This window comes from Cyprinodon tularosa, unplaced genomic scaffold (assembly GCF_016077235.1).
Source record: "Cyprinodon tularosa strain WSP-4 unplaced genomic scaffold, ASM1607723v1 ctg40, whole genome shotgun sequence".
Lineage (NCBI taxonomy): Eukaryota > Metazoa > Chordata > Actinopteri > Cyprinodontiformes > Cyprinodontidae > Cyprinodon > Cyprinodon tularosa.
The window spans coordinates 3,237,673-3,255,976 of NW_024039119.1; the positions used below are offsets into that span (position 1 = coordinate 3,237,673).

Genomic DNA, 18,304 nt, shown 5'->3' on the forward strand with positions numbered 1-18,304 from the left:
AAAAATACTCATTCCATTGGCAAATCATCTTATTTACCTACTCAAATTAAGGGTAAATACAAGTAATTTAAGAAGTTTTTACTTATTGCTAGATTGTTTTTGCAGTGAACTTAAAATGTTTTTTTTCCATTCGCTCTATGCATGAATTGGAATTTACAATAATAAGATCTATATCTACAAAATACAAGTTTTACTAGTTTACAGAAGTAGTTAACTATAATCCTATTTTTTTTTATGCATCTGTTACAAGAAGAGGGAAGTTTTAGTAAATTGTTTAAATGTTTCAGGTGTGAATCATCACTGCTCACCCTCAGTCCAAGCAACACAAGCAAAGGCACATTGTTCATGCCTCCCTTGACCCATTCTTCCAGAGTGACAGTTCCACTGCTGTCCACATCTATTGCAGTCATCATGTCTTTGAGAACCTGTCCAAAAACATCATTTTTTTCCAATCAACAATGGCATTTATATCTCAATTACACATCTTAAAGAGGAAAAAGCATAAAGCAGAAGGTCCTACTGGTCTCAGCTCGGTCACGTCCCAGCCCAGGTAATCAGCAGCTCGCATCATCTGGGCAATAATGCGATCTACTTCCTGCAAAAGAGACAATCGTATCCATCTTAATCAGCGCGTAAAAACAGATTTTAATCAAGAAAGACCAGAAAATCTAGCATGTAAAGCTAGAACATTCCTTGAAAGAAAAAGCCAAAACCTCAGCAAATATGTAAAAAATGTACAATAGGGCCGAAAAAAAGAAAACATGTCAATCAGTCAATCAGTCTGACCCCTGACCCATGTATTTAATGAACATGTTTGCATTTAAAGTAACAACTGCATAACCTTTGACACAAGTATTAGCTTCATATGACCTATTTTAGACAGTTTCTCTGGTCAATCAATATTCCACACCTCAAACTTACAGGTCTAGCGCCCCTAGTGGCTGAATGTTACAGTGTTGCTTTGAAATGAATCATTAAAGGGATAGTTCGGTATTTTTGACATGTATTTTTTCCCTCCGCCGCGGAAGGAGACATGGCTGTTGTTGGGCTCGCTGTCTGAATGACGGCGCGCACTGATACGAACAGAGAGAAAATAGGACCAATTGATAACGACGTGTGACTTTTTCCACTACAATGTTTTTGGGATGCGAAAATATCACTCTTTTGGACACATAATGTTTTGGGAAGAGAAACGTTTTATTTCGCTGTACCTAAAAACCTGCAGGACTACTTTCGGCTTGACCAAAACTGGACGATAACTCTGCTCACAGGACGCTGCCAGGGGTAAGTCAGTGTGATTGCATGCTGCTGGTGATCGAGATGCCATACAGATTCATGTCAAAAATACCGAACTATCCCTTTAAAGGAGAATTCCGGTTTTTAACACTTTTAGCCCATTTTCTGTAGTGTCCAGGATGAAATCGAATGATCGACACCAAAATTTTGACAATTGGTCCTGTCTAGGGCTGCAACAACGAATCGATAAAATCGATAAAAATCGACTTTTAAAAGCGTTGGCAACGAATTTAATCATCGATTAGTTGTGTCGCGCGATTAATGCGTCATCCGCCGCCGCCGTCATCCCGGGGAAGAAAAAAAATATGGCGGAGCGAGTCAGCGCCGCAGTTGCAGTGTTGACAACTCAGCGACTTTTCAGACCCCTCCAGCGACTATTTCTTTAAAAAGCTACTAGCGACAAATCTGGCGACTTTTTTCGGTGTCACTGGCGGCTTTTGGAGACTCTTACGTGAAAGCATGTATCGTTCCTACTCTTCTCCTCCAGCGGCAGCTGCTGCCGTGGGGCGCCTCCCCCATCCCAACCCCTTTCTCCCTCTCCCACAGGAATCCCTCTCAGCGCTGCAGTCAGAGCCGCAGGATTTTAGTGAGGAGTTTACCCTCAGCGTCCAGACTGCAAATGAAGCGCGCATGCCCCGGGATTGACGGTGTAGGTACCAGATTGACTCGGGCTGCCAGATTGACTCGGGGGCCTGCGCCTTTTGATGACGTCACAATACATAATTGTTTTAACGTTTGCACAATTGCGCAAAACATTTTGATTGGTCTGGACAGCTTACTAAAGTAATTATAGCGGGGTGTAGGTTTTATTCGAAAGCGGGATTGCTGTTTGTAAACGGACAATTTTACGAAGACATTCTCCATGGTCCCTGCGCCTTCTGATGACGTCACCGAATTCGCCATGGGCCTTGCGCCTCCCGATGACGTGACATTATGGCAATGCCACTCAAACAAACTACATTGAGCCCGCGGTCTGCATTTGTAACGAGAATAAATTCAGGAGAATGAAGCTAAAGGGATACAAAAAATAAACTTGTAATATTACAAAACCAAAAATACTACGAATACAAAGTATATTCAGAGATTAAAGTCCCTCTGATACTGTTTAAGTGACTGAGAAACTGCAGATTTGCCACATTTAAGATGGCGGACGCTCTGACGCATCTCAAAAGGCGCAGGCCCCCGAGTCAATCTGGCAGCCCGAGTCAATCTGGTACCTACAACGGCGCAAATTGATCACAATAATTAAAATAGCCTGCGCTTTGTAAAGTGAAAAAAGTCGTAACATGCAACTTTTGTAAAAACAAATGAACATGGCACAGAAGCACCACTGTTATGACGCAGCACCTGAAAAGAAAACACATTGGAGCCTTTGATGGCAGTGAAGATAGCTGATCAGCAGGATGAGTAACCATGTTTGTTTGGTTTTAAAGTGGGGAAACGTTACGTTAGTTTCTCAGGTAGCTCATCTGATGCTTTCCTTAGCTTGTTAGTAGGTTACAGACAGTGATAAGGTTGGCTTCTTATTTTACTTTTAATTTCATTTGAATTAGCTTAAGCAGCGTTTATATTTTCTTTATAAATAAATAAATTAGCAAATTATGAGGGCAAGGCTTTTAAAGTTTAAATCTTCTGGCAAAGATAAAGTAAAGAAGATCCTGCAATTTATGGAAGTAAAGCAGAATAAAATCCAGCAATATCAGTAATATGTCAATTAATTATCTGCCACATTCCCATGTAAATATCTGTCTTTGGAGGATGTGTTTTTTAGCACCCCTAGTTCTCTCATTTTTATTCCAAATACAATTTATAATTTGAATCACAGGGCTATTTTTATCTCTATGGTTCAGTATTTTCTTAAGTAGCAACTTTAACTGCTATACTTTCCTGTCTTAAAAGGCAGAACTCTTCTAGTCTATAAAAACCTCATTTGTTGAAATGGGGGGGCCTATTGTTTGAACCCCTTAGGGGCTTTAAAAAACAAAAATGCCTGTCTCTTTTTGCGCTTTATGAAACAAAATACCCTATATTTTGTGGATGTACAGCTACATTTCTCATGTAAGTTTGCGTAGTTTTAACATAAACATTTATTTTTCATATTGCACCAGTACAGTTAATGAGAAACCTGTACTTGCGTGCTTGTTTGTTCTGTCTAAAATGTTTATTTTGGAATGAAGAGGTTAATATAAAAAAAATATATAATACTAAATAAAACAAGACAGGAACGACGGTTTTTCTTCACGAAACTTTTTTTGGAACGTCATTGAACAGCGCTGACGACCCGGTGAGTAGCATATTTTTAAAAAAGAACGTTTAAGGTTGTTTTAAGGACATTATCGGACATGCACTATGGAAGCCATTCTGAAGCAGCCAGGGGGGGATTCTGCATGAGCCAAAAAGCAGAGACAGGAGCAATTGTCAAAATTTTGGTGTCGATCATTCGATTTCATCCTGGACACTACAGAAAATGGGCTAAAAGTGTTAAAAACCGGAATTCTCCATTAACTGCAGGTTAAACTGTACATATTTAAAGCAATTTTTTTTTAGCAACATCTAATGGTCAGACTGCAACAACATTCCTGTCAATTGAGGAAAAGGTTTGTTTGCATAGATAACTTTAATTATAGTTTTTTATTAGTCTTTGTAGGATATGGATTTTATATAGGCCTAACTTGTAGCACTAACATTAACATAGCAATCTCTACAGGCACTAGTTTGTCAGCTCTGGGCTGCCGTAGCACAAAGATATCTGCCTAAAACTCAAACATAAATGTTGAGACTCACAGTTTGTAGATGACAATAACATACATATGTATAACACATTACATTTCCTTCAGTGAATTCCTGTAATTATTAAACATTGTACCTTTAGCTGCTCTTATCTCTCTATGAAACTATATATTTTGATATATTACAGCAGTTCTAAAAAAAAAAAAAAAATCAGTTTTGGTCGACTTTGGCTCCCTCCAGTGGACAACAGATGTATTGTTTTGATTGAAGGAAGACAGCATTACCCACTAGAAGCATCTCCTGGTTGACTGCAGTTGTTGTTAGCAACATTTATTGCCAGAAATTTGTAAATTTGTACTATTGTTTATCATTATCATCACAGATGCTGTTGAAGTAGTGTTTCTACTTTATTTTAAAGGAGAAGCCCGGTCATGTTCAGAATTCAAACTTATGAAAGTACTTTAAATATAAATTATTACATACTTTTCAATAAATTATAATTGTTTTTAATTAGGAGTAATTTTCATTTCAGTGTGCTTTACTGGAGGCATCCATGTTTGTCAAAGAACACTACTGCCATCTACTGGTTTGTGACGTCACGGTGCGGTATTGGCTGTTGATCAAGTCCCAGTGCTGTATCTGGTGTTTGTCACAACGCGCTATTATCCAAGTCATCTTGAAAACATTCTTCTTCCAAATGTTGGCTACATATTACGGGTTTTTTCTCTGGCCAGAAGTTCGATGGCAAATCCTCCCTCTTCAAAGACGAACCCGTCCACGGAGGATCAGGAATCGGAAAGTTAAAATAACTGATTTTCTTCACTTTTACTCGATGTATTCCAACATCCAGCTGCCATGCACGTGGGCATTGTCAGTTTCACTATAGCTCTGGTGAATTTCAATGGTGAAGTCCTCTGGAAATCTTCAATAATTGTTGTTGATTGCAGATGTGTCTAGTAGTTCCCATTGATTTTGCTCGTAAAGCGGGGAGAATGGCGCTAGGCTTACCGCACCGTGACGTCACTGCTGGAAGATGTCAGTAGTGCGGTTTTACTATATTTGGGCAAAAATAGCCGCTCCCAGACTCAATGATCGCGACAAAAATTATTATTTTATTTTTTTACTGATTAACGCTAATTTCATAAAGTCACCGCAAACGTATTACATTTAGGTATAAATAATGATTCACTGGTTATCCCTTGCTGACCAGACTTTTCCTTTAAAAAAGTGTTGTTGTTTTTTTTTTTTTATCAAAGCACCAAACTCTTATCTATACTTACAGAACTGTCCAGTAATCCGTTCCCATCGTTGTCATAAAGCTTGAAAGTAACTAGAATTAAACAAAAACAACTGTGAAATCTAATCAATGGGTTTAATTAGCTCAGTCCTATAAAGTAAATGATGTAAATGTCAAACTGACACTCAAGCTTCTCCCGGGGCTGCCCCTCCTCCAGCACTGAGAAGTAACAGGACACATCGCGTAGAAAGACTCCTCCTGAAAATACAGAAGCTTTGGAGTAAAACTTTACTGCATTACATAAGAGGTAAGTTACATGGGGGATCATATAAATAAATGATCAGAAACTTTCTGAAGGTTAGTTGCAGGTGTATTCGGTGACAGGTGCAGAAACCGAAAGGCAAACAGGAGACACTCGTAGCATTCCTTTGTTTTTAATCACTTTAAGGCAGCGATAAGAAAACCACTGATGCGTAAAAAGTTACATGACTTCCGAAATGAAAGTACTTCAAGTATTACAATCAGTTACCTCCTTTGGGCATGGTTCTTTTTGGAGACAAATCCTCTGCTTGTTGAAAATAGCGGAAGAGCTTTTGGCAGAAGTTTGGAGGGAAGTCCTCCACTTCCAGGTAGGTCTTCAGGAAGAGACAGAAGCCCTCCAGACTGAGGGACTGAGCAGAGACAAAGGATCGCATTTACACCACAGCACGCCTCCTACTTCACTAGAAACACTATTTAACACCTGTTACAACGATACAGGTATAAATTAATCTTTACGTTTAATCCAAAAAAATTAAAAAAATAAGTTACCCATCAGTGCATTTCACTCAGTGGTTAGATATTATTTATAAAGATAAGTCGTAATAAAGAAATCTAGAATATCTAAATGGAATCATAGCTTAGGATTTTGTAGCGCAACCTGTTGAGATCTTTTGGTTCGGATCCTTGTTTTTGGGGCTGAATGACTTAATCTATGTGCAGATAGTAGTGCTGCGCCGATGCCATTTTTTGGCCCCGATATGATACCCGATATCTGGCTGTGCAGTATCGACCGATACTGATACCAACTGTTTGAAATTGATGTATGTGCAGGGGTTGACGTTAAGGATTTTTACCACTTGCCCTTTGGGCAAGTGACTTTCACATTTAATTTGCCCAGAAACTATTTTTACTTACCCAGTATAATGTTTGATAAATATAGTTCCTAATATTCATTTTTGTATATATATATATCAATGAAACATGTTTGTTTTTTAAGTGTTTTTGTAATTCAGTATTTTTTAATTTTACAGGTTCCTGGTGTGTATATGCATGTCTCAGATAATGAACTCAAGCCTACATTTCCGTGTTAACATGCTTTTCAATCCTTCCTGCACATTCTATCAAACTAAACTTTGCTTTAAACTGTTGTGTGCTTGGAAAAATATAAATTGTAATGTAAAAATCTAAAAAAAAACTTGACAGGTTAAAAACTTAAGATAAATCACAAGATAGAAGTCAATGTCACAAATTAATAACTTATTTTAGAGTCACAGTATGTTTATACAAGATAATACTATTAATATAATGCTACTTTTCTAGAGAATCATTATACATAGTTATTTTATACAGGGTTTCCACAGTCTTACATAATTTCAGAATTCCCTGACTTTTAACTGACTCAGGATTAGTTTTCCCTGACAAAATAAATGCAGCAACAAGACAATAATAATAACATAACAGGTCACCAATTTAACATGTTTAGCTCTATAACATTTAAATGTACCTCTCCAATGTCTGAGAGAAAAAAAATTAATGAACATTTTTTAATGTATGACCACTGTACAGAAGACTGCCATATGATAGCGCTTTCTAGCTTGTTTGTCGTTTTGGTAACTACATCAAAATTACCGCTAGCTTGACAAAAATCACGCCATCTGGCGGAAAATCTCGCGGCTTTTTCAAATCACGCGAGAATGTGTACAAAACAACAAAAACGGCGCCGGCTGGGTCGTTTTTAGCTAATGTCGGTGATTTTAAAGTAATTTTAAAGCTACAGTGTGTAATAATTACAGGGATATACAGTCAGAAATGTAATATATTATACATAACTATGTTTTTTTATCATCATCTACGAGCTCAGCCTCTTAACCTTAATATTTGCGTTGCCTTAGAATTCGTTATTTATAATTACATAGGAGCGGGTCTCGCAGCCATGGAGGCAGACATCTTTGCTGCCGTAGCGCAGAGCCAACAAACTAGCGATTGCGAGATCGCCAAAACGTCACAACGATGTAGAAAAAATAACGGGTATATTTATTATCTTAAGTCTACATGAAATCTATACCCTACACAGACTAATGAAATACTATCTGTAAAATTATCTATGTAAACAAACCTCATCACTTGAGAAGGTAGGTGATGCGGACGTCGTAGAAGACATTTTGTCGCGTAACGCTCGCTGTACTGTTGGGGGGGGAGAAGCGGTGGCGGGGAGATGTTCATGTTGCTGCAGTCTGCAGTCTGACCGCTAGATGTCGCTAAAAGTTACACACTATAGCTTTAAGTGATAAATAATTTTTTTTGTGATCACCGCACTTGCCCGGCGGGCAAATGCAATGAAATTTGTACTCTCCCGACAATACAAAGTACTTGCCCCGGGCGATCGGGCAAAGATTAACATCGAGCCCTGATGTGTGTATATATGAAGAACTGCATACTACTTGGATGTAAAATAATTGCCATCGTGGCTTTGTCAAGCTGCTGCCTACCTTTGTGAAGCAGGAAGAAGACACAGGGTTCCCGCGGGTCCTTAAAAAGTCTTAAAAGGCATTAAATTCTTCAAAATAAAACCAAGGCCTTAATTGGTATTAAAATGTCTTGAATCAGTCTTTCGTACGTCTTAATTTTTAAAACATCATAAATAGGTTTATTTTTATTACGATTTATTTTTGTAATCTAAATAAAACAATAAAATTGCCAATTTTTTTTTTTTCTATTTAAAAAAAAAAAACAGCTCGCCATTATTGGTTCCGTCCCGATAGAGGAACCAATAAAACGTTTTTTGCGGCCGGGACATTTGGGAGATGCGCTATTTACTTTTTATCTGAAAAATATGAGCAAGTGTAAATGTAACGAAAAATGGAGTTACCGAGAAACAGCCGGTATTTCTCAGTTTTGTTCCACCCTTGTCTCTGCAACGCCTCCACTTATCACCAAATCAAACATACTAAGAAAACCATACAAAGAAAAATATCCTTTCATTGGTTTATGAATGGCTTTAAAATCTATTTTTCCTTCTCTTAAGAAGATAAAAAATGACAAATATGCTAAACAATTGTGACTGGATTTCTCCAAACATTTAATATTTTAAGTGCATTCACCTTTTTGTTTCTATTATTTCTATGGCTCTGTCTATGTTTGTTTTAAATGTTTGCCGAGATAAATCCCCTGTTAGGTGTTTTACTTATTTGTTTTTCTTGTAATTGATCTTTATCTGTTCATGTTCACATTTGCTATTCTCTCTGAGAGTATTTTTTCATGTAAATGTTTGTTGAAATAAAAAAAAATTAAAAAAAGGCGGTATTTCTCAGTTTAGTTCCACCCTTGTCTCTGCAACGTCTCCACTTATCACCAAATCAAACATACTAAGAAAACCATACAAAGAAAAATAGCTGCAAAAAAGACTTAGCACTGGTTAGGTTGGGGCTTTAAAACTTATTTGTTTTGTTCCCTGCTAAAACAAAGTTTGTGAATTCAGTTAAATAATTGTTGATATATATCCGTCATTTGTGTGTTTTTAGCTTTCTTCCTGTATGGGAAGCTTTTCAAAATTTGAAACATTACTGCAGTGGTTTATGTTAAAATAAACCTTTTTGTTAAGTTGTTGCAAGCAGGTTTTTCTTGTGTTTCTTCAAGTGGCATTAAAAAGTCTTAAAAAGTCTTGAATTTAACTTGCCTCATGCTGTAGGAACCCTGGACTAATACAAAGTGAATCCAGTAGAACTTTTTCTTGCCTACCTGGAATGGGTGACAGTAGCTGAATAAACTTTTGGCTCTCAAAATGGTATCAGTGCCATATTTGTTTGTTACTCGCCGATACCGATACCACCATTTTAGTGCTGAATCTGAGCCCCGCCCGATACTGCTACCGATATCGGTGCAACACTAGCAGATAGTGATAGTAGTGACATGTATGCATTGGAAAGGGCAAGCAATTACAAAATAGATTCAAAAACATGTAACCTAACGATCATTTCTGCAAATACTTTAGTGCCAATAATTATTTTTATGTTTTCTTGTTTATGTGGAGATAAAAGTCATACAACTTAATCTTTCAGAGAACTTTCCTAGCAGCATACCATCACTAGTTTGTGAAAAACCACAACCATTTTTGAAATTTGTGTGAATTAACATCTGGTCATTAGGAAATATAAAGTAGAAAATGGTTTCCTAACATTTCAGCCTATGAGCGCCCTCACAAAATAAAACAAAAAAACAATCCCACAGACTGGTGACCTGCTAAAAATACTAAATATATTTTATTTCTACATGTAAAGTGAAGTTATTATATTAATTTTAAATTCATATTTACAGTGATGGGCAGTAACGCTGCTACATGAAGCGAAGCTATTAGTTTAACTACATGTTCCAGTAGCTTGACCGTAGCGTCGCTGCTTTATTTATCAAGTAACTTTCCAGTAGTGACGTTATTGTCTTTATCAAGTAGCGACATAGCGGCCACAAACGCTACAAAATCCAGGGCAAAACTAGGTAATGAAACCAGATTTTCTATTTTTGAAACAACAATCGTTGGACATTCACGCATGAGCCTCTATTCTGCCTCAGTCAACTACAGTATATTTTTTTAAATAAAAATGAAAAAAATATATCAGCTTTAACTTTATTGGCGCCTTTAATTTCCAGATAGTTCAATCTGATGAGTGCCACTAAGATATTCTCATTAGACAGCAGTAGTGAAACTTCGATATTGTATTTTCATGGCCTAATTTACCAGACAGGATGTTTACATAAATTTGTTTTAAGGCTTATTTGCACAGATAAGATTTTTTAGGTATGGAGGAACAGCTCTCCCATATATATAAATACATAAATAAATAAATGCTCAATAAATAAGCCTTCAATTAATTACCCCCCAAAATACAATGAATAAATATGTAGGTAGAAATTAAATTATACAGTGAGACATAAATGTATATATATATATCTCTTGATTAGCTTCTTTATTTTTTCACCTTCTTTTGTAAACAGTTTCATTTGTGACTTGAATCGACTGTTTAATTGAGGTCTAAAGAAGTTTTCTCTAAGGGAGACCCTAAAGAAATAAGATGCCTTTTGTAGGGTTTCGTTTTCCCTAGAGATGTCCATTGAATGCAAACTCATAGCCATGTCTCGATGTGTAGAACACTACACAGTACCTTTAATTTGGTTCTAATAACAGCAGATTGTTTACTAGTTTGTCTACTAGTAATTACTTCAGTTTTTATTTTAATATGCTGATCATAAAGCAATGTTTACACTGTGATATGTCATTGGCTGATCTTTAATAAATATTTTAACCAGTGTATCAGACTCATTTTGAATTGACGTTAGCTTGGTACAACGTTAAGTAGCTTCTGATGAAGTTAAGCTACTTTTAACACATTAGTGTAACTTAGCTTGCTATAATTCTTTAGGTGATAGCTTTTGTGTAGTGAAGCTTAATTTATTGTTGAGTAACTGATAGCTTAGCTCACTACACTGGACAAGTAGCTTGCCCAACATTGCATATTCATGTATTAAACTATTTAATGTCACATTTTGATATTTAATTGTGCATTTAATAATTTTACGTTATATTTAAATGAAATGAAATAACCAAATTACATTTAATTACTTAACTTAAATGTACTTTTAATGTATAATGAAAGATTTGATTTTTAATTGTGCATCTTGATTGTATTTTTAATATTTAAATCATGGTTTAAATAAATAAATCTACTTATCTCATGGTGAATTCGCATTTATTTGTTTTATGACATATTTTGGCACCCCATACACTTTAGGAATCCCATCACAAGGATTGTGAAAACCATTTTGTGATCCCATTGAGAGCTCCTACAGTGGATGCTGGTCTTAACCAAAAGGAAAAAAAACAGCAAAAGTGGCTCTTTAATAAATGATTGAAGTCAAATAACTAAATATTTAGATGGATGGATGGATGGATGGATGGATGGATGTAGTGATAAATGAATGAATGGGTGAATGAATGAATAAATGAATGGAGATGGTGATGAATGGAGATGGTGATGAATGGATGGATGGATGGATGGATGGATGTAGTGATAAATTAATGAATGGGTGAATGAATGAATAAATGAATAAATGAATGAATGAATGGAGATGGTGATGAATGGATGGATGGATGGATGGATGGATGGAAGAATAAACGAATGAATGAATGGAGATGGTGATGATTATGATGAATGGATGGATGGATGGATGGATGGATGGAAGAATAAACGAATGAATGAATGGAGATGGTGATGATTATGATGAATGGATGGATGGATGGATGGATGGATGCGTAAACGAATGAATGAATGGAGATCGTGTTGATTATGATGGATGAATGAATGAATGATTGATGGATGGATGGATGGATTGTCTATTGTTGTCAGAAGTGTTCCTACATGTTGCAGACATCGTGCCAGTCTCTGACCTCACTCTAGAATTTAGATCATTTTGGTTGGTGAGGAGTAGAAGGAAAAGTTCAGCCTTTAGAAGCTTTGGGCTGCATTCATGAAAGAAACACTACTGGATGGATGAAGGGATTAAAACAAGCATTAATTACCTCTCCAGATGTGTGCTTGGCATAACGGCCACCTGGATGAAACTCCTTAATCACATCTTTGACTCTCAGGCTGCTGTCTGCATGGAGAAGGTAAGACATTTCAAAATAAAGCTTAACTTATGAACGGAGATGGAAAATTAAGAAGGAATAAAAACAAATATGGACGGTTCTTCAACTGAGCTGGTTATAATGAATAAATATAATAAAAATTTCTCATTATGAATCCAAATTAAACACATTTTGCTTTGTTTTTGATATGCGTAGATGAAATGAATTAACTATGTGTGTATAACCCATTAACTTTTTGTTCAGGCCCTGCATTCTGAGCCAACACACACACTGCCTGTGCAGATCCAGACCGGAGCACATGCTGAATGTAATTATCTATTCATCCATTATCTAGCATCCAAACAAAGACCTACAGACCCATTTCATTGCTGCCAAAGCCTTTGAGTAGACAGAGTATTTTTAGCCTCTTGCAGCTTCTGTTGTTCGCTTACTGTAGTGGCAATTGTTTGTCAAACCAAACATCCAATTAAGTTCCAATAAGCCACTATAGGCACTGGGGTCACGTTTTCTTGACGCAGGCAAAAGAAGTGGAAGTCCAAACTTGTAGATGTTTAGTTGATTTATTTCCTATATTTTGTCACATTACAGAGTTCAAACTTTCCTTGCCCTGTTACCTCTCTTGCACTGGTAAAAACCCATAGGCCCCTAACCCAAATGCCCGCTGGTCCTTACCAGGCTCCTACAATTATAGAAAGTGGACCGCCCACATTTCTTCCTGTTTTACATAAAATAAAGAAAAATAATAAAACAACAAAAAATAGATGCACAAAAATGCAACAATTAACCTATAAATTAAGTCTGTAAATAATACAAAAAATATATAAGTTTAGGAATTAACACAATTCAAATGGATAAAGAAATAAAGAATAAATAGCTCCAACACTCCGGCCCCTAATTGTGAATACTGTCACAATTACAAATGAAGAAAAAGGAGCTATTCCCTCAAACATGTCCTTAATTCTTCAGGTTGATGCTTCCAGTAGCAAAACAAGTTTGGTCACGGGTCTTTCGAGAACACTGGTCTTTGTTTGTAATCGCACAGAGCGGACCAAGCCTTTTGCATCCTGGTTTACGCTCAGGACCTTGGCCATCATCCATGTTCCTCTTGGAGCTGTAGAGTCTGCAATTAAGACAACATCTCCAGGAGTGAGACATCGTTTAGTTCTTGTCCATTTTTGTCTTTCCTGCATCAGAGGTAAGTACTCAGAAAGCCATCTTTTCCAGAACAGCTCTGCCATGTATTGCACCTGTTTCCACCTTTTCCTGACAAAAAGATCCTTTTGATTGAACAATCCTGGTGGCAAAACTGGTTTGGTTTTTAACAACAACAAATGGTTGGATGTTAGTGCCTCAAGATCATTTGAGTCATCGGAAACTTTAGTGATGGGTCTGTCGTTTAATATGGCTTCAACTTCACAAAAAATTGTTTGAAGCCCTTCATCATCCAAAACTTGCTCTTTAAGAACTGAAACCAAAATACTTCTTATGGAACGAATCAGACGCTCCCAAACTCCACCTTGGTGAGATGCTGCTGGGATGTTAAAGTTCCATTTAATTCCATCCTGCACAAAAGCATTTTGAATTTTAGCATGATTCAGTTCAGCTAAACTCTCTTTCAGCTCTCGATTTGCACCAACAAAATTTGTGGCATTGTCAGATCTGATGGTGGAAACTGGGCCTCTTCTACAGATGAACCTGCGGACTGCATTTATACAGGAATCTGTATCGAGGGTGTAGGCCATTTCCAGATGCACTGCACGGCTGGTGAAACAAGTGAACAGAACTCCATACCTTTTCAGGAGGCTTCGTCCTCTTTTAACACTTACAGGACCAAAGTAATCCACTCCAACATTTGTAAAAGGAGCGGTGGCTGGCAGGACTCTTTCTTCTGGCAGATCTGCCATCTTTTGTTCAATAAACTTTCCTCTGTTACACCTGCAAACAACACAGTGAGAAATTATTTTTCTGGCAGCTGAATTAGCATTTATTATCCAGTATTTTTGTCTTAATCTTGACAGCATATGAGCTCTTCCTGCATGTCCCAACTGTTGATGAATATGGCGTAAAATCAGTGTAGACACATGCATATCCTTTGTCAAAATTGCAGGATGCTTTGTTTCGACAGGCATGGCTGATTTATTCAACCTGCCACCCACTCTGAGGACTCCAGCATCCAATACTGGGTCGAGTTTGTATAAAGAACTTCTCTTAGAGACTGCTTTAAGGCCACTGGTGATTAAAGCCAGTTCAGTTGTAAATTTCTGTTGTTGTGCAAACTGAATAATGGCTAGTTCTGCCTTGGCCAAGTCTTCAGGAGTCAGATTTTCTTTCTTCAGAGTGGTCTTGAATCTGTCTATCTGCTTGTCTAGGGCTTTGTTTTGCTTTTCTGGTTCATTTTTATTTAGGTCTGCAGCAGCAAACTCCTTCCTTTTCTGTTGCAACAGCATCAGAATGTTTTTCAGCTTTAAAAACCAGGCAACAGAGGTTTTAAGCTTTGTCCAAGATGAAAAATAATGAATCAGATAGCTTGTAGGATTTTGTGACTCCTTTACAAGAACACTCACGGCTAGGTCCCTTTTGACCTCTGGGTCATCTGCAGGAATTGCATGGTGATCCACATCCAGTTTAGGCCATTCCTCTTCTGATCTGTGGAGAAATTCAGGCCCATTTATCCATCTCCTGCATTTAATGAACTCCTCAGCTCTCATGCCTCTGGATGCATCATCTGCAGGATTTTCCTTGGAGGAAACATATCTCCACTGATTCACATCTGTTGCTTCTCGGATGACAGAGATCCTGTTTGCAACAAAGGTGTGAAATCTTCTGGTTTCACTGGAGATATATTTTAGTACTGTTGTACTATCAGTCCAGAAAACAGGTTTTTCCAATTGTATTTGCAGCTCCTTTTGCAGCAGTTTATTGACTCGGACAGCAAGAACAGCAGCGGTCAGTTCCAACCTGGGAATTGTTGTTTGCTTCATAGGAGCAACTCTTGCTTTTCCTAGAATGAAAGCAACATGTGAGATGTTATTCTTTTCCAGTTTTAAATATGACACTGTTCCATAGCCGTCTTGACTTGCGTCAGAGAAATGATGAAGTTGTCCTTTGTCTGGTTTCCTGATGCAGCTTGGTTTGATGCAACGATCCACCTTAAAACTGGAGATCAGCTGGAGGTCCTCCAGCCAGTCGAGCCACTTCCTACAAAGAGAATGGGGAATAACTTCATCCCACTTCAAGTTTTGTCGACAAAGTTCTTGTAGCAGCAGTTTAGCTGGCATACTGAAGGGAGCTAGGATTCCCAAGGGATCATATAGTGAACTAACCACAGACAAAATGCCCCTTCTGGTCTGTGGGCGGTCCTGCACAGAGGTTCTGAACTTGAACTCATCTGTTTCGATGCTCCACTGTAAACCCAGTACTCTCTCGACCGGAAGTTCATCTGTGTCCAAATCCAGATTCTTAATTTCTTTTGCTCTCCTTTCCTCTGGAATGGACATGAGCACTGTGCGACTGTTGCTTACCCATTTTGAGAGCACAAATCCTCCCTTAGAGCAGAGGTCCGTCAGCCTCTTCACCATGTGAATTGCATCTTCTTCTGTGGGAACAGATTTTAAACAGTCATCCACATAAAAGTTATTTTTGATAGTATCAACCACTTCAGCTGGAAACTGTTGTGCGTTATCATCAGCAGTTCTTTGCAGAGCATAATTTGCACAGCTGGGTGAAGACACTGCTCCAAACAAATGAACCAACATCCTGAACTCCTGTGCAGGTTTTGATGTGTTACCATGATGCCACCACAGGAAACGGAGGAAGTTGACATGTTTTTCAGAGACATAAACTTGGTGAAACATGGCATTAATGTCAGCCATTAGTGCAACAGGCTCTTTTCTAAATCTAATGAGAACTCCAACCAGAGAGTTTGTGAGGTCAGGTCCCTGTAAAAGCTGACTGTTCAGTGATGCTCCTTTATAGGTTGATCCACAATCAAATACAACTCTCAACTTTCCTTTTGTGGGATGATGCACTCCATGATGAGGAATGTACCACAGTTGTCCATTACCTTTCTGTAGGTCCTCTGCTGGTACAGCCTCAGCATGTCCTTGCTGCAGCATGTTGTTTACACATGCAGTGTATTCCTCCTTGTACTCAGCATCCTTTTCAAATCTCCTTCTGAGGCTCTGGAGGCGCTGCTCTGCAACACAGATGTTATTTGGAAAGCAGGGGCTTTCACTCCTGAAAGGTAAGTCAATATTATAATGACCTTTAATAAGTTTTGTAGAGTTATTGACAATGTTCATGAAATGCAAATCCTCTCTAGACATTTCAGTTTTCTCCTCTGATGATCTTTCGTTAAAATCATGATTGTACTGTTTGATCAGCATTTCTTCAAGATGCTCAACAGAGATCCTGTTGGCTGTCACAGCAGTGCAAACATTTCTATTTTTGCTGTGGCTTCTAGTGTGCAGGGGACCATTTATGACCCAGCCAACTTTAGTTTTTACAGCATAAGGCCCACCATCTACACTGTTGATCACCTCCCAGGGCTCTAAAACATTTGAAGCATCAGTTCCTATCAGTAGTTCCACATCTGCATTGATGCTATGAAGCTTAACAGGTTTAAGATGAGGCCACTGATCAATGTCCTTTTGCTGGGGAATATTCAATGTAGAAACTGGCATGGTACTTTGAGTCAAAACATCTGGTAGCTCTATGAAATCATTTGTTTCCAATTCAGAGATTTCTAAACCAGACAAAATTTGTACATTAACAATCTTATTTTGACTCATTGTTCTCAGCATAATATTTGTTCTTTTGCCCTTTAAGTTCAGACTTTTTGCCAGAGTTTCTGTACAGAACGTACCTGAACTTCCTGGATCAAGAAATGCATAAGTTTGCACAACTTTGTTGCTCTTTTGACTTTTAACTTTAACTGCAACAATAGAAAAAACAGCATTATCATCATGACCGGCCCCAATATGCCCACATGTCTGGGTGGTTGCAGTTGAGAAGTTGACATGAGAACTTGTTGTCTGTTGGCTTTGTTCTGAAGAGGCTCCTGGCTCCTTTTGTTGTATGTGAAGAACCCCTGGATGCTTTTGGTGACACACATTGCAATCCAAACGACTCCTGCAGTCTTTGCTTGTGTGACCAACTTTCAGACAACCGAAACAAATCCCCTTTTGTTTAATGAAAGTCAACTTGTCCCTATGCATTTTAGCTTTAAACTGCACACAGTTTTCCAGTAGATGATTTCTTTGTAAACAAAACAAGCAGCTGTGAAGAACAGTAGACTTGGTCCTGTTTTCAGTTGAGTGAGTTCTGGCTTCTGGAATTGTGCTGACATTAGTGGCAAAACTGCTTCCCTTTTTTCTTTGCTTGCTGTAACTTGGAACTTTGGAGTTGTTCCCTGTTGGTGGGTCTTGGATATTGCCAAACACTGGATCTGATGCTACTTTTACTTCCTTTGTTATGAAAGCAACCAGATCAGTAAACAACGCTCGGTGACCAGTTTGCTCCTGTAGCTCATAAGCAGTAACTCTCCATTTTTCCCTCAGTTTATATGGAAGTTTCAGGACAATTGTTCTCATATTTGAAGGTAAATCCAACTCCTTCATGTAAACAATTTGTTGTGTCAGATTTGAACAACCTTGAAGAAAAAGAGAGAATGATTGTAGACTTTTCACATCATCCCCTTTTATTGGTGTCCAACTCATAATCTTCTCCATATACGCAGAAGTTATTTTATTTTCATTTCCAAAATGTTCTTCAAGAAGATATTTGGCTTTGGAATAACCTTCCTCAGAAGCTAAGTGTTGACAACTATGCACGAGATCTTTAGGCTGCCCCCTGGTGAACTGCTCTAGGAAGTGCAAACAGTCTCTGCAGTTGTCAGTTTTAGCCTCCACTCCGTTCTCAAAGGCATTCATAAATGATCTGTACTGTAGGGGGTCCCCATCAAACACAGGGATGTTTCTGGATGGGAGAACAGACGATAAGTTTTGTTTTACTAGTAAGGCTGCAATGTCATTTTGTCTTTGCATGATGTTCACAATATCATTCTGACAGTTCTCAGTCAAAGGAGGAGATTGAAATTGCGTCTGCTCTGTTGCTTGAGTTGAAGAATCAACTTTAACTCT

At 37.9% G+C, this 18,304-nt stretch overlaps 2 protein-coding genes across 2 annotated transcripts in view; both read right to left on the reverse strand.

Moving 5' to 3' along the window:
- dgkab (diacylglycerol kinase, alpha b) overlaps positions 1–18,304 on the reverse strand; it is a 38,046-nt gene that overhangs the window by 15,992 nt on the left and 3,750 nt on the right. The window contains exons 3-8 of the mRNA XM_038298114.1: positions 12,096–12,172; positions 5,793–5,934; positions 5,447–5,521; positions 5,307–5,356; positions 521–595; positions 309–425 (exon numbers count right to left, since the gene is read on the reverse strand). Of these exons, the coding sequence (XP_038154042.1) occupies positions 309–425; positions 521–595; positions 5,307–5,356; positions 5,447–5,521; positions 5,793–5,934; positions 12,096–12,172 (536 nt within the window). The remainder of the gene's footprint in view (positions 1–308; positions 426–520; positions 596–5,306; positions 5,357–5,446; positions 5,522–5,792; positions 5,935–12,095; positions 12,173–18,304) is intronic.
- LOC119791800 lies at positions 13,516–16,874 on the reverse strand. The gene is made up of 2 exons (XM_038298115.1): positions 16,228–16,874; positions 13,516–14,099 (listed from the first exon to the last, which is right to left on the reverse strand). Exons 1-2 carry the CDS (start codon positions 16,844–16,846, stop codon positions 13,987–13,989), a joined length of 732 nt encoding a protein of 243 aa, XP_038154043.1. The 5' UTR covers positions 16,847–16,874; the 3' UTR covers positions 13,516–13,986.